At 43.7% G+C, this 15,913-nt stretch overlaps 1 protein-coding gene across 1 annotated transcript in view; it reads right to left on the bottom strand.

Moving 5' to 3' along the window:
- Window positions 1–360: 360 nt before the first annotated feature.
- LOC103775893 (thrombospondin type-1 domain-containing protein 7B-like) overlaps window positions 361–15,913 on the bottom strand; it is a gene marked incomplete at its 5' end in the record, with an annotated part of 100,376 nt that continues 84,823 nt past the window's right edge. The window contains 7 exons of the mRNA XM_008943367.1: window positions 361–909; window positions 2,764–2,851; window positions 8,381–8,573; window positions 10,145–10,227; window positions 11,302–11,397; window positions 11,487–11,660; window positions 12,001–12,160. Coding sequence (XP_008941615.1) covers window positions 828–909; window positions 2,764–2,851; window positions 8,381–8,573; window positions 10,145–10,227; window positions 11,302–11,397; window positions 11,487–11,660; window positions 12,001–12,160 — 876 coding nt within the window. The remainder of the gene's footprint in view (window positions 910–2,763; window positions 2,852–8,380; window positions 8,574–10,144; window positions 10,228–11,301; window positions 11,398–11,486; window positions 11,661–12,000; window positions 12,161–15,913) is intronic.

Genomic DNA, 15,913 nt, shown 5'->3' with positions numbered 1-15,913 from the left:
ATAAATATTTCAGATAAGAAAATTTAAATACAAAAGCAGAGTTTGTATTAATTAAAATGAATAACAATTCAAACTGGCCTTAATGTATCTACATGGTTTAATTTAATTTAAAATACTTTTTTAAACAATCGAGTCCTCTAGCCATTCATCAAAACACCTATCTACTCAACTCTTTAAAAAATATTCTTGGTTAAGAAACCACCTATGCTTTTTCATAACAATTCTTATTCTGTCCTGTAGGTGGAAATGAAGCAAAATCATATTCCAGACTAGAAAACAGGATAAGAAGGAAGAAACTTTAAAAAACCTGATAACTTCAGACACTTCAACTCATTCTTCCTTGCGTTTCTCAAAATACATGATCTGGTTTTAAAGTCTTTGAACGAAATGTAAAAACTAGAAAACTCATTGCTGAAATATGTGAAGAATAAAGAACCCTGCACTAATATAGTGCATAATGATGCTGTGTCCATCTAGTCATTTACAGTAAATGTCACATTTTCCTCAGGATTGTCATGCCTTTTTTTTTATTAATTCCTTTGATGTCTGTAGATTTTTCTCTTGTTGTTTTTTATTCCCATTGCGCAACAGGAAGAGATGTATTTTCTGGTCTGGTCTCTTCAGAAAAGTTTCACAAGATCCAAGTCTTTGACTCTTTTTTTTTCTTTTTTAATGAAGAGGTGGGAAAATTTTAAGCTTGCAATACTTCTGTTCTGCCTGGTATACTACACATCAGGAGATTCCTCAAAAAACTGAGAAGTCGCAGAGTTCCAAAAAAGAAAGCAGTTAAGGCAGTCGATGTCTACATTTGGATTTGTGTTTTTATGTTACATGTCAACGTCTCCGTCGTAGGCTAAGGTCAGAGGCTTCTGCTGTGGAGGAGTGCTTTGATGCTGCTTGGTTTTTTTGCTGCAAGAAAAAGAAAAATATTTCAGGAGACTGAATTATAAGTAGCCATAAAAGCTCAGAAACATCATCCAACTTCAAGTTTTAACAAAAAAAAAAATAATCAACTTCCCATGCTGGCTATTTCATTTTGCAACTAGGTGACTCTGCAGTACAGCGACTACTTCCAAGAAAAAAACACATGGACCTGCTCGAGTGCTTTTACATGTGTGGTACTGACACACAGCCTGCTGAAAACAGGCAGCCAACTGTGCTCTTCATCTGGAGAGAAAATAAAGCATATTTGTCTCCTGTGTCTTCTCATAGCTGACAAAACAAGGAATACCTCGGAGAAAAACTGAAACGTGAACTGTCTAGGAGTGGGATATTCTCATTTTTTCTCTGGCATGGTATAGAAGCAACAATAATTATTACTGAGAAATACACTTCCTCACCAGCCTTCAAGTGATGGAGAACTATGTAAAGTTATTTAAGAAATCCTCTGTATTATACACTGTGCAGCTGCAGAGAAATGGCAGCAACACAGCTTGGAAAATAAGGAAGCTGCAACATCTCAGAAGCATTCAAGAGCTGTTATTTAAGCTTTTCATTGAAGACAGAGACTGAAAGACTTAAGAGAGTGAGAGAGAATGAAGTGACTCTGGATGAAAGCAGGCAACGATGCTGCCAGGTCACAGCTGTGACTCTCTGGTTGCCTGCCCTGCCCTACCCTGCCCTGCCAGGGGCTGGGGCAGCTGCACCGTTGCTGTTCATAAAGCCCAGGCTAGCTCCGTGCTCCTCAGGGACAGCTGTGGGCATGGCAGGAGACACAGACACTGGCCACTGCTCCTTTCCTATCCCCCACCATGACTCAATGGCATCGTGTTTCCAAGTATTGCAGAGAGGCTGCAGCAGGAGCTCTGCCAAGCCAGGCCGAGCAGCCCTGCCCGGGGTAACTGCTGCTGTGGAGGAGGGCAGACACCTCCCCACCAGTGCAGCCCACCACCAGCGACGCCCTGCTGCAGACCAGGGCTTTGGTCCACCCAGTGATCTACCTCTGACAGCGCCTGGTAACAGCAGCTTTAGACACAGCACATGTTACACCTGATGTATTCGCTGCAAAAATCTATTTAGGGATTTCCTGAGCTGGAGCGTACATCCAGAAAACCACAATTAACACCCAGAGACCCAATCTCCTGTGAACTGTTATGCCATCTTGGAATCCATTTATCTTCCTGGCATGCTCAGTCCCCGGCAGCAGCACGCTCACAAGGTTATAATGCACTGTGTGAAAAATAAAATCTTTTGTTTATTTTTAAACGATCATTTCATCAGATGCCTCCTACCTCTTATACTGTGGGAAATAAAAATTCCCCTGCGCCCTTTTCTGCTCCATTCATGATTTCATAGATCTCTACTGTATTCCCACATCAAACATCATTTTCCAACCGAATGCCCCTATTCTATTTAGTCCTTCCTTCAGCAGAAGCCAGCTCCTTGATCCAATCAGTCTCTTTGCCCTTTTTCAGTTTTTTTACTTTATCTTGTTTTTTTTTTAGAGAATACAATAAAAAGCCCCTTCTAATCACAGCAGAAGTCTGAATAAATATAGAGGCCTATTGATAACCAAAAAGAATTCTCTCCCTGCACGGCCACCATACTTCTTCACAATTACACCCCTTAACATTGACAACTTGGAGAGTTTTAAATTACTCTGAGGTAGAGGCCAAATGAAGGCAGTGAAGTAATCCAAGCTCCATCCCTTCCTAAAGCCTTGAGGATTAAATCTCTGTCACACAGAGGGCTGTGATATATTATGGATTGTTTAAATAAAAGCATACTGGCTTTTTTGTGAGGACAAAATACATCCATACTCACCACATCAGGTAGGATGTAAAAATCAGGAAAACTATGATGAGGAACCCCCCAGCTGATACTCCGTACACCCACAGTTTCAGTTTACCATCTGTTGGGAGATGAGGAAAAGGGACAGAAGGACAAAAGAGAAGAATAAAAAAAAATTATTCTGAATTACACAAATTCTTAAGAGATTAAGTATGGAGAAAGCACACAAGCAAAATAGTTATATCATTGATGGGAAACACAGCAAGGACTGGCTGGGAAAAATCCCTAAGCCCCACATTAAGAGGAGTCCTCTATGTTTTGAACAGAAAATCTTCATTTTGGTAGGAAGTGTAGAGTTTCCTCAATGAGAACTGAATATGAAGCCTCCACCTCAGTTTTCCAAAGCAGGATTAATTCCTAACCCCTCTCTGGCTGAGCTCCTGCAAGTTCACCACGGGCAGCCCAGGCCCGTGGTGCAGCAGAGGAAATACAACCCTGCCAGGCTCCATGGAAAGGAGCAGGGACACAAGTGCCTAGACCCTCCTCCTGGGGCCAGGCCAAGCAGCAGATCTGCCTGCGAAAGGTGTGCTGAGGCAGAGGAGCTCCTGCAGCAGGTGGCTGAGCTGCATAAGGAGCTGAGAAGGCTGCTGACACTGAGAAGGAGGTGGGCCCCTCACTCCAGAATGGGCATTGAGGTGCTGGAGCGTGCCCAAAGAAGGGTGATGAAGCTGGTGAAGGGTCTAGAGCATGTTTTATGAGGAGCAGCTGAAGGAACCTGGGCTGTTTAGCCTGAAGAAGAGGAAGGTCAGAGGAGACCTCGCTCTCTACAGCTCCCTGAAAGGAGACTGTAGCAAGGTGAGGGTCATTTTTTTCTCCCAGGTAACAAGTGACAGGATGAGAGGAAATAGCCTCAAGTTGAACATAAAGAAAAACTTCTCCACTGAAAGGGTTGTCAAGTCCTGGAACAGGTTGCCCAGGGAAGTGATTGGGTTACCATCCCTTGAGGTGTTTAAAAGATGTACAGATGTGGCACTTAGGGACATGGTTTAGTGGTGACCTGGCACTGCTGGGCTAATGGTTGGGCTTGATGATATTAAAGGTGTTTTCCAACCAAAATGATTCTGTGATTCTATACCTAGTTCCAAACACAGTCTTGTGGTGGACCCACAGCCCATGACCAAAAGTCAACTCCCACACCAGTGCACACCAAAGGGAGGGGAGACAATAGTACTGAAGAATGGGAGCTTGCAGTGGTGAGGATCAGCAGGAGGAAGAGACTTTCCCAAAGCTTGAGATTCCCCTGCAGAACTGCTTCACCACTCTGCAGACTGAAGGGGAAGGACCCATCACACCAGGAGAGGTGCTGGAGCTGGGCAAGGCAGCCTGATCTGCCCTCCACATAACAACCAGCACAAGTAGGAAACGGTGATGGGTGTCAGCAGTAGGCAACTCTCTTCTCTGAGGGACAGAGGCACCCATCTGCCAGCCTGACACACTCTGTCGGGGGTCTGCTGGTCCTGGGGGCTCGAATCAGGGACCTGACCGAGCGACTGCCGCGGCTCGTACAGCCCACTGCCTGCTGCTGCTGCCTGGAAGGGCCAGCTGGATCTGGTGAACCAACAAAGCATTATGGGACGGGTGCCGCAGCCAGGGGTGCACCTACTTCGACCACACAACATCCCTGTCTCTAAACTGGAGAGACATGGATTTGATAGATGGACCACTCGGTGGACAGGGAATTGGCTGGATGGTTGCACTCAAAGAGTTGTGGTCAACGGCTCCATGTCCAGTGGAGACCAGTGACAAGAGCCATTCCTCAAGGGCTGGCACTGGGACTAGCACTGTTTAACGTCTTTGCTGGTGACATGGACAGGGGGATCAAGTGCACCCTCAGCAAGTTTGCCAGTGACACCAAACTGAGTGGTGTGGGTGACATGCTGGGGGGAAGTGATGCCATCTGGAGCAGCACTGGAATGGTTCTCCCCTTCCACTCTCATGAGACTCCACCTGGAGTATTGTGTCCAACTCTGGAGCCAACACAAGAAGGACATGGACCAGTTGGAGGGGATCCAAAGAAGGGCCATGAAGATGATCAGAGAGCTGGAACTCCTCTCCAGTGACAACAGGCTGAGAGAGTTGGAGTTGTTCAACCTGGAGAAGAGAAGGCTCTGGGACGACCTTGTTGCAGCATTCTACTATCTGAAGGGGTCCTGTAAGAAAGCTGAGGAGGGACATTTTACAAAGGCTTGCAGTGACAGAACAAGGGGTGATGGGTTCAAACTGGAAAAGGGAAGATGTCGATTAGGAAAAAGTTCTTCAGTATGAGGGTGGTGAGACACTGGAACAGGTTGCCCAGGGAAGTTGTGGATGCCCTATCCCTAAGTGTTCAAGGCCAGGTTAAATGGGACTTTGAGCAATGTGGCCCAGTGGGAGGTGTCCCTTCCCATGGCAAAGGGACTGGAACTAGATGCTCTTTAAGGTGCCTTCCAACCCAAAGCATCCTGTGATTCTGTGGTAACTGCAGCAGAATTGCTCAGGAGCCCCAGGGGCTGCTCTGGCAAAGGCCCTTCTGCATCAAGCTGACCCAGACACCAACGCAGTAACACCCAATATATTTAGCCAAAAGAAAAGACAAGAGGACTGAGAAGGGATGGGATTGTTCTCCATAAATACTTGGAGGTCAGTTGAGGTAAACACCAGCGAGCACAAGTGAACAAGCTACTTAGAGCTGAAAAACATTTGGGCAACAAATGGGAATAAATTCAGCTTAGAATAAAAACAAGAGTATGCTTTGTAATAGTAAGAGGGATAAAGTTGTGCAAGAGCTTTCTCGTAGGGCCACACGAGGAGGAGACACAACTGGCTTTAAGACAAGGTAAGGCTCTTTATAAGACTGTTTGGGCTGCAACACTCTGCAACCCTTGCAGGAACCCCTCCATGCACATGTGAGCTTAAGCATGTTGAAACACCTCCTTCTGAGAGGAAGTCTCAAAGCACATTATTTAGGCAGGTTCTTAATTAGAAGCTTTGCATTAATAGTAACACTAATAATTTTTAAAAGATCACTATTGCTGTTTCTTGCTCTGTTCTGGCTGTGCAGCTTTCCTGATGGGTGTTTTTCTGTGCAGCAGCAGTCTGAGCTGATGCACATCAACAGGGCAGGACTAGGAACCTGCACTGTGCCCACAGACCTGGTTTGACAGGGGCCATTTCAAGCTCAGTCATGCGAGTGGGAAGTTACTTCATGGACAGCCACTGAGCCTCTTTTACATGTTATGTTGGAGTGATGAATTTTTTCAAGGCAAAACGTATTTAGTCAAAACTCATTCTTTCTCTTTTTTTTTTTTTTTTTTTTTTTTAATTCTTTCTTCTAGGCTTTGTGGAGAGGCTGAATACTCCTCACAGATTTTCTCTTCTCCTCAGAACACAGCTGACCTCCCATGTGAGGAGAGCTCCATTTGTCAGGTCTGGGTTAGTTTTTTGGTGTGTTGTTTGGGTTTGTTTGTTTTTCTGAAGGCTGGGTCTGAATTTTTTTTGCCCTCTCAAGTGGAGATGGCCAAGAAACATCTAGCTGTCCTGCAAAGGGACTGTCACAGCCAAAAAAAAGACATCACACTATGTCTGCTATGAAGGCAGCTATGCTCCATCCCCAACATAAAGATATTGGACTATGTCATCCTACAAAATAGTGTTATGTAAATGGCCTCTCAACTTGAAAAAAAAGTTTCTGTACTTGACTTTGGCCTCCTAGGGTGTGGTAAAGAAACACACAGCCTGATTTGAAATCAGTTCTGTGCATGCCTGCAGAGCACTTAAAAGACCAAAAACATCAGCCTCATTAAATTGTAATAAAACTTGCGTTCCAAACTGTAAATGGGAAGGACAATCACAAACTGGAGAAAGGCATGTATACTGCTGACAGATAGAAGTCCTTAGACCTACACGAATGCCAAGGGCTGTGGTGCTGAAGGGCAGTACATGCTTCCATACAGGGAGCGTTTACCACAGACCTGCTTTCAAGGGCATAACTGGCAGGTAACGGCAGCTTCGCAGCTCAGCTAGCAGTAATTATTGCAACCCCCCAGACTAGTGAGCCTGAGAGCCTGTTTAAGGGGAGTAATTACATATTTTGTCAAGAAGTTAGACAAAGGGGAGTGATTTGAAGAGCATCAGCCTTGAGCTGAGGTCTGAAGAGCACACGCAGACTGAAGAGTTGCCAGCAGGATGTCATGGGGTTGCAGATACACTTAGCACACACAAAGCACATTTATTCTTTTCCCATATATTGTTTCTGTAACATTTCTGCCCTACAATTAAATAACACCATGTTCTGTAAAAGCTCCTTAGTCCCTGCTTCTTGTAGTCTTGTAGTCCCTGGGGGAGAATTGGCTTACAGATGCTGCACTGAGGTCAAGCCCACCAGAAGCTTTCAGGGCTGCAGCCTCGAATGCTGATTTAAAGAGAGTATTGCAGCATCCACCTACACTTCTCTGCCTTTTTCTAACCCTGTAGAGGTAACAGCTGAAGAGCTGATGCCTAGAGAGGGCCACGGATGCTGACAAAAAGGCAATTAACCCCAAACCTGTGACTCAAACTGCTGGTGAACTGCGTGGGCTTCTGGATGATGGGTTTGATCAACAAGCAGCCAACTTTAAAAGGCTCTGGACCGAGCTCCACGAGCTCGGAGACTGTCAACGCAAAGGTTAACTACTGCATGCAAATCAAATATGTAAATGTAACATTCAAAGTGTGATCACATAGATCAGACAGAATTATGGCTCCCTGAATCCCCTACCAGAACCTTTCCTTACATGTTTTCTGAAGTCTCGTGCTCATTAGGAACTCATAGGAAGGAAATGCAGTGTCAGGTGGCAGAGGAGGGGGCAGCCTGCACTGCCAGCATTTTAGGATACGGGGAGAGCTAACACCTTTCAGTAACACTTGAAGCACCTGATATCTTTGTCTCCCATTTTTAAAGTCCGATTTGCATTATAGAAATTTATTTGAAATAAATTAATCTTTCAAAGTAACAGTCACAATGGGAATCAGCAATTACAGCTACAGCACCAGTCCTGTGGACCAGTCTGGGCACAGGTAATACGCAGTTCCAACTGGGAAACATTTTATGATGTGGAAGTCACCATGTAGTGTTCCTGGGCTTTGTGGGGTGATTTTTAATGTCTTAAGGTCAACCTTTAAACCTCTAAACTCTACACTTTCTATCCTTTTTTTTTTTTTCATATACTTCTGAAATACAACAAGAAACAACCCATGTTTTCTTTAATGAAATCTTAAGTACTTTCTGCTCTGAATCTTCTGAAGCTCTAGTGATCAGTATCTTCCCTGGTGCAAACATATTACTTTGAGAAACATTATCAGATAATAGTTCTAACCATCCCCCCAAATCACACATGAGCATACTTTTGCAAAATATTATTGCTTCATTCTACCTTTGCTATCTCTCAACGTAAGAGACTGTGATTACTCTGTATAGGCACAAAGGAATGAGAGATGGCATGTGAGTTAGAAACTGGGAGGCTGCTCTGCAGCTCCCAGACAATCTCTGAAGTTGTGATCTACAAAGCCTGTACCTTTCTTCCACAAAAACATTGTAAAGACAATTTATTCCATTCATATTTAAGTTTTTCACCTGGATTAAAAGGTTGAATAGACCATCCTTTGAAAATGTCATGCATTTTTGAGTTGACAGGTTTATTCTTCCCAGCAATGGTCTTAACATCAGCTTTCTTATCTTCTAAACCTGGTACCTTCATGCAGTAATCCAGGAAACCATCTGATCTCATTATTTCTGTATATCCTCGCACACAACCGCAGACTCCTCTCTAGGTGATAAAAGGGAATTAATTCAGTATTAAACAAAATAGCATCCTCTTGCAGAACACTGCAAACTGTAGGTAAACTGTGAGGAAACTGCAAGGTATATCCTGCACATGCAACTTAATCATCAGCACCAAAACCAAACCAGCCAAGAACTGGTGCATGCAAACCCCATTTCACTTCAAAAAGCCAAAACATACTTGTGGAATTGGCTGAAAAGAGTTGGTAACTCCAGAGAAGCCCAATGAACATAAATTTTCATCCTAACAGGCCTAGTAACAGATATCTATGGCATCATCCAAACTCCTTGTGTCAATAACAGTTTTCCCACTGACCCTACTGGGCCTTGGAAGAGATGAACAAGAAACAATCCTACTTCAGAACCAAACCCTCCTCCCGTATTTCCACTCTGGTATTTCACAGGGCTATCTTACAGCCAAACATCCACTGCCATGGACCAGCCTAAGCAGTTTCTTCAAGAAGTTGCTTAGAAATCTGTGGCTTGCCAAATAGATGTTCCATTTTCTGGATTTCTTCTCTAAAACAGCTTTTTTACATTTCCTCTTCTAATTGTAATTACAATGTCTGCCTGAAGGTCTGACACCTTCAGCTACAATCTAAACAGGTGACTGATTTATAATATCTCTGTGATAACATTTTAACTCCTGACATCAGTTTTATTGCTACAATGTCCCTCACTTATTGATAGACATGATCCTGAGCTCTTGTGGACAAAAGGTGAAGTCTCAGGAGTTTTCATAGCTAATTCATGCCTACCCATTGCTTTTATGTTCCTGTAGGCTCTGAGCACTCTCACAACCACCCACTCAGCCACATTCAATTGCCCACGAGCTGGTGTCCAAGGGTAATTCCTCGGATGAAGCTGAGAGCTGTGGAGGCTATCTTCAAAATATATGTATCTGAACCCCAACTACCCTTGGCTACTTTAAGGGTTCTAGGTTTTATAACCCATCATAGTACTGACATGGATAAGGCATTTTGGGAAGCTCTTGCTCTGCAGTTCAGTACTGCAGGAAGGGACATTTGTAACCTCTGGGTTTGTGTTTGCTCAGAGGCAAAGAAGTGGCAGTGGCTCTACAATTCAGCAAGTGTTGCAGATGTTCAATATTTCAGCAAAAAAAGGCCACTTCCAGGTTTTGCTTTAGAAGGCAGTATGGGGATGGTGGGATCACACTGCTACAGTTTCCCTATGCCCATGAGAGCTTTCTGTGTCCGTGGAGGAGCATACCCTTTTTACCTCCTCTTTTACAGTTTTAAACAGTCCATCTCCTAAAGGATAGTACAACAGCATTCAGTGAAAATTAAACCAAGAGGTTCCAAAATCCCTCCACAGAGCAAAACCAAACTTGAAACACCACCTAAATACCCCATCACTCATTTATCTGTGCAAGCTTATGGTTTCCTTTCAGGCTGAAATTCCCACAGCTTCCTCGAGGTGGTACCATGGACATACTAAACTATTCTCCACGTCCTGGAAAGCATTTGAGACAGAGAAGCTAACGGCACAGATTTAGCAGTGTTAACTTCTGGACCACAGTCTGCAGGGAGCAGTTACCTGGGTGCAGTAGGAGAAGGGCTTCCTGCACGCCGGGCTGCAGTGCCGCACTTCCGCGGGCTTCGTCCCAAGAGCACAGCCTCCTGTAACAGAAACTCCTGAGTGCCTCCCAGGGCATGCTGTAGAATGTTTGTGGCTTGCATCGCCCTCGTGTGAGAAGTGCTTGCTTGCTTATTTTATGTAGTTAAATACTAGTCTATTGAGTGCATTAGCATAATATCTGTAGGCACTGCATTAATTAATTTGCCTTAACAAGGCAGGGAATTATTATCATACCCATCTTGTTAATGGAGAACAGAGATATACAGATTTAAGCACTTTGCCACAGGCCACATAGGAAGCTGGGGACAGAATCGGGAATTAGATGCAGATCTTCTATGTCCTCATTAATATCTTATCTACAAAAGAAGACATAACCCACATAACACCTTTGCCCATCCTCACTCGGGGAAGTCTGTTCTTCTATAGGAATAAAAACACATGATGAGTTCTTAACTACTTGGCAACCTTTGCACATAAAACTTTTGTTATCATCTTAACTAGTCATTATAAATAGAACTAGATAAGAACATCTGCATTGTCATTTCTCTTCTCTCCTCATTCACCCTGCGCATACTGAGAGAGATCCTACGGATGTGCAAGCCCTACTGCCTCTGTCAATCTCTCGTGGAGCTTCAAAGTGCTGACCATGAATTGCCCTCTTCATCCTGCACAGGCACAATTTGTAGGTCAGGGCAACAGCGGGAATCTCACAGTTTGAGCGATTTGAGATTCCTTTGTGTTGAATAGAAGAAGAGGTACAGAAGCTGGGCTCTCCACCACATGTGTGATGTTCTCTTCTGTTCTCCACAGTTACAGGAAGGTTGCACTGTGCAAGCCAACCCAGGCAGCCCTTCCAGGATATGTAAACTCATTTCTTCCCAGTACCAGCCCAACAACAGAAGCAAGTTGTGCAAATACTCTCTTGTAATACACCCATGATGCTGACCAGACAGCAAGGCTGGTGAGCTCCCACCTGTCTCTCCTACACACAAATCTGAACTGAAATTCTGGAGGAGTTAGGAAGGATGACCAACTTCCTGCTGAGCAACTGATGGAGCAGAAGAGAAACCCAGATGGGGTTTCTCAGGCTGGGTGCTTGGCAACTGTGGCCATACCTGTGACGTTGATTCCGTCGGAGCGCTGACACCACACCGTGCGGACGTTGTCTCGCCACAGGCTGGTTTTCCACAGGTAGTCGTAACACTTCCCTCCTGCAACAGCAACACCAGTGAGTCTTCATCCTGCTATACAACCAGAACAAGCTCTTGCACGAGGGGCAGCCACGCCGTGGCCACGTTACCTGAGCACGGCCGTGTTTCCATGGCTTGTCCAGAGCAGCTCTCCTGGTTCTCAGGAGACTGAACGATGAACGCCCTGGAGCGAGACTGGTGCCCTGTCGTCTCGAAGCTCCTGCCATTGATGCAGGTGAGCTCACAGGAGCTCCACTCTGACCACTCTGTCAGGTGGCAGTCACCTGAATGTTGGAAGGATAAATCACAGGTCTTCAAAAGGAATCAGTGTTAAAGGATAAGGACAACCTAAGCATAGAAAGCTTTAACAGTGAAATACCCCCAGTTTATCACCCTGTGGTACTCAATATTCAGATTTTCTGCTTCATGAGGAATCTAATTTTCTTGGAATACAAAAGAAGCCTTTTTCAGGTAAACTAGAAAGAGCAGACTGAGCATTTACCTGATCTGCTGAAGTACAAATTCTCGCTAGAGCAGCTGGCAGTACTGAGAGCTGTGGGAGCATCTCAATCTCAGACAGTTACCACAGGCAGAAATGAACCGTTGACTTTCCAGAGGCCTTACCTGGGCAAGGCACAGAGCATGGTAGCTGCAGCACACTGTCTTTCAAAGGCAGCTCATCACATAAAGCATTTTCTACTGGTTTGGATGTAGCAGAAACAGATGCATCATGCACCACACACGTGAGGTTCCGGACCTGCAATCCATCTCCACACTGTCCACCCTACAGAATGACAGAAGGGAACAGAGACACACATTTTTGATGGTAGCAAATGACAGAAGAAAACACAGTTGATTCTACCTAAAAGACTTCAAAGATACAAATTTGGTCTTTGGACTGCAATAGCAACACCAGTTATAGGAAGACAGATGGAGATCTCCTCTATACACATCTCCATGGAAGCTCAGAGGTAGGGGCAGAGACACACAGAAAACTAGATCATAACTGAAGCTGGAGAAGAGATGGGTACTATAAAAGATGAATACTGTCTTTGGGGTCAGCCCTTCATGCCTTTAACTAGAGGCAGTGAATTTAGTGATTCTCAATTGGTGCCCAGTTACATGAACACAGAAAATTCTGCCTTCTCTAAAGAGGCCATGAGCAGAGCCTGCCCATAAGGAACAGACATTTCCACTCACCTCCTTTGATGATACTGCTCAACAGAAGCACTTACATGGTTTAAACCCTACAATAGCAAAAAATCCACCAGCACACTTTAGACTGCAAAGGTTACTGTACACTGCGCCGTTTAAAGGATAAATTCATCAAAGGGAGCTGTTGGTTCTGGAGTAGACAGAGATCATCAATTCACGTCACACTCTACCAAAACATCACCCAAAGTCAGCCATCACCTGTTAGCACTGAACCCCATTTGCATAAGCAATAGGAGGCTCCACCTGAGCCACTTTGTGCTCATCAGCCCAGTTCTGAGATACTTATCCATATACTACTGGCTGAAGAAGACGTCCTTCACCAGAAAATCAGTATTGTTTGGCTAACGTGATGACCAAGGGCTGAGGATGCTGTAAGAGCTGAAGCATCAAAGCTATTCTTAGAGGCTGGAATTTTCATTGTTGTCTGAAAAAGCTGGCCTGCAATGATATTCAAGATGCACACCTTAAACCTGCATGATGTCTTACGAATGCATGCCTGAAAACTTGCAGAAATGGCTCTTTACAAAATCCAGTAAATAAAGCTCCAGAAGCAGGATGAAACATTGCTTTTATATAACCAAAGGATTCTTTTAAAATAATGGACTTCAGCTTCAGAACAGGCTCCTACCAAGTGCATTCACTCCGCAGTGCGTTTGGTAGTGGGAGTCTCAAGAACAGCTCTCCTGCACACACCTGGCAGCTCTTTCATTCTCTCCATCCCTTCCGTTGCAGTCCCACAATGAAATGGAAATAAGAGCCTAACTAGCTGGATTTAGAGCAATTGCTAATCAAAAGCATTTTAGAGAAGCATTCGTGTAGATTTACTATATGCAGCCAGATTTCAAGTTTTTAACATCATCTTTCACTTCAGGGTGTAACTTACTGTTCTAAATTACTGTTTCAGCACTGAAATCTCGACTGCAGTCTGAGATTAATGGTGTGTGGATAACTCATGTGGCTGTCAATTGGGTTAGAGCTCTTAGAAATGCCTGGTGGAAAGGGAAGACAATGTGGAGAAAAATCTCAGGGGAAATGGGCTCTAATCAAATTGCAGTGTACTTCCACTTGAGAGTGGCTCAGGGAATGACTAAATGACTGGAGAGGAGGACAAAGGTTTTTAAAAGATACTTATTCTTCTATAAACAATATGTAAGTATTTATACACGTATCAATGTATAAATAGTTATATGAATTCTGAGAGAAATATAAACAGGTGAAAATAAGAGTGTTTTGGGTACAGTACTCTCCACTGTCAAAGTCCACATGCAACATTCTTAACTGTTCTATCATGCAATACTGGAAAGACATTCATGTTTTCCGGTGTTTAGAATAAAAATTAAATAGAAAACATGAACTCTCAAACAATCTTAAAGATAAAGGTTTGCTTTTTAACAACAGCTTCTATTTGCTTGCTTTTTTCCAATAAATGTGTTTTTACAATCAACTGAACACACTTAAAAGATAAAATGCCATCCTATTGTGTACAGAAGGAGATGGTTTTTGGTATATTGGATAAGGCCACAAGCAATGCAGGAACACTGCATTAACTTCCTTATGTTCAAAATTATTCATGTCCCCAAAATTATACATTTGAAGGTCTAATTAATAGGTGTGGAATCAGTTGAAGTTTGCTGCAGTAATGGCACACTGAGGATGCAGAGATACTAATCAGAGGAGAACTCCCAGGGAAACGATCATTAATTCAAAACTCAGGGGATCAAATCTGTATTGTAAATGCTCTTCCTTGGAAGATGTGATCATCTGACGTTTGCCTAGAACCAGAATTTGCCTGTTGAGTCACAAACTCCTCACAGGAGATCTGTGGGGATTTGACTTTCAGAGAGGCTTCCTCTGTTTGGCTGAAAAAAGGTCTATCCTGACACTATGGAGGATGCAGAACCCACCCTGGGTTCCCTAAACAGGGTCTGGAAGTACAGGCCCCTCCTGCAGCACCTGCATGGAGCCTCCACCTCTCACCCCCTTGTCCCCAGCTGACCATGGAGTAGGTTTACACCAGGACTGTGTTTTGACAGCCAGGTATCTTTTGAACTGACCATCATGGCAATGTAGAGGCAGCATCTGCACAAACCATCTCATGGCACTCTCCAATACTTCCCACATATAACACACTAATAAGAGAAGAGAAAACAGTCCTAATGAGATGCTTTACCCCTGTATGCCTTTAAGTAAACTCTTCCCTTTTCAGGTTTTACTGGGGCTGATGTGTGCTCACAATTATTTTAGTTAAAGAGCTGATTGGGCAATGCTTTCACAGGTTGATGAGCATTTAATCAGGTAGAAGTTTTCTCTAATGAGGAAGCGTTGCGTGATCACATTTAAGGGAATGCTTTTAAAATATGTTATAAAGGAAAGGTTCTTAGCCTTCTTATGAATGTTATGCAGCTAGTGGTTGATAACGTCTAGCTACTTCACTTCTGTTCCTTCAATGGAAAAATTGTGAGCAGTGTCAGCCACTGCAGATCTTTAATTTTTTTTAAGCTAATCAGGGTAGACCACTTCAACTCCAGTATGAAAATGATTAATGAAATGTAACCCTTTAAGATGAGGTGTGTCGACCACTTCCCAAGCTCTATATCCCTCTGAATGCAGCAGAAATGCCCCACACCTCCCAAGGTGTGCCTGTGACCTGTGTCATTACCTGCAGAGCAACACTGATTTCCATCCTACGAAAACCAGCCACACAGAACACGCTGCAGGCTCTACTCCTGAACCTGCAGACACCTCAAATTATTCACATGAAGCTGATTTAGCGGATAGTCTTTCTACAATTAAGAAATACAGTCTCAGTTACCTCATAATACAAGGAAGAAATATTTTAGCCTTATAATTATTTGTCCCATTTATATTATTAGAGACAATATGCATTTTGGTCTTACCATAGGATGCATTTACCTTATGTCACAGAGCATCCTTGAAACAGGACTTCTGAAAGCTTCCTTTGGAAAGTAAGCTTAAGCTTCTTTTCCAGCAAAGCACAGGAATAAATCACCCTGTATTTATGAACTAAATTTAATTCCTACGCACCTCATTAAAGGGAAGTGAACATGAATAAAATGGCTCCTCTCCAAAACAAAGCAAAGAGAAGTAAACTACATCACAGTAATTTAAGGAGAGAACCAGGCTCTATCTCACTGAAAGCACGGGATGGTGTCTGGGTTAGGGAAGGCTGTGATTACTTGCTCTAAGCTGAAATTTAGCTGCATGATGCTTTACTTAGCTGGAGTATGCCAGGGTGTTAATTCAGCTTCCCTACTAATTCTCTTATCAGATATGTTAGCTCCTACAGCTGAAGGTCTCTTCC

Source organism: Merops nubicus, unplaced genomic scaffold (genome assembly GCF_000691845.1).
Source record: "Merops nubicus isolate BGI_N331 unplaced genomic scaffold, ASM69184v1 scaffold6377, whole genome shotgun sequence".
NCBI lineage: Eukaryota > Metazoa > Chordata > Aves > Coraciiformes > Meropidae > Merops > Merops nubicus.
This window is presented reverse-complemented; position numbering and strand designations above follow the sequence as displayed.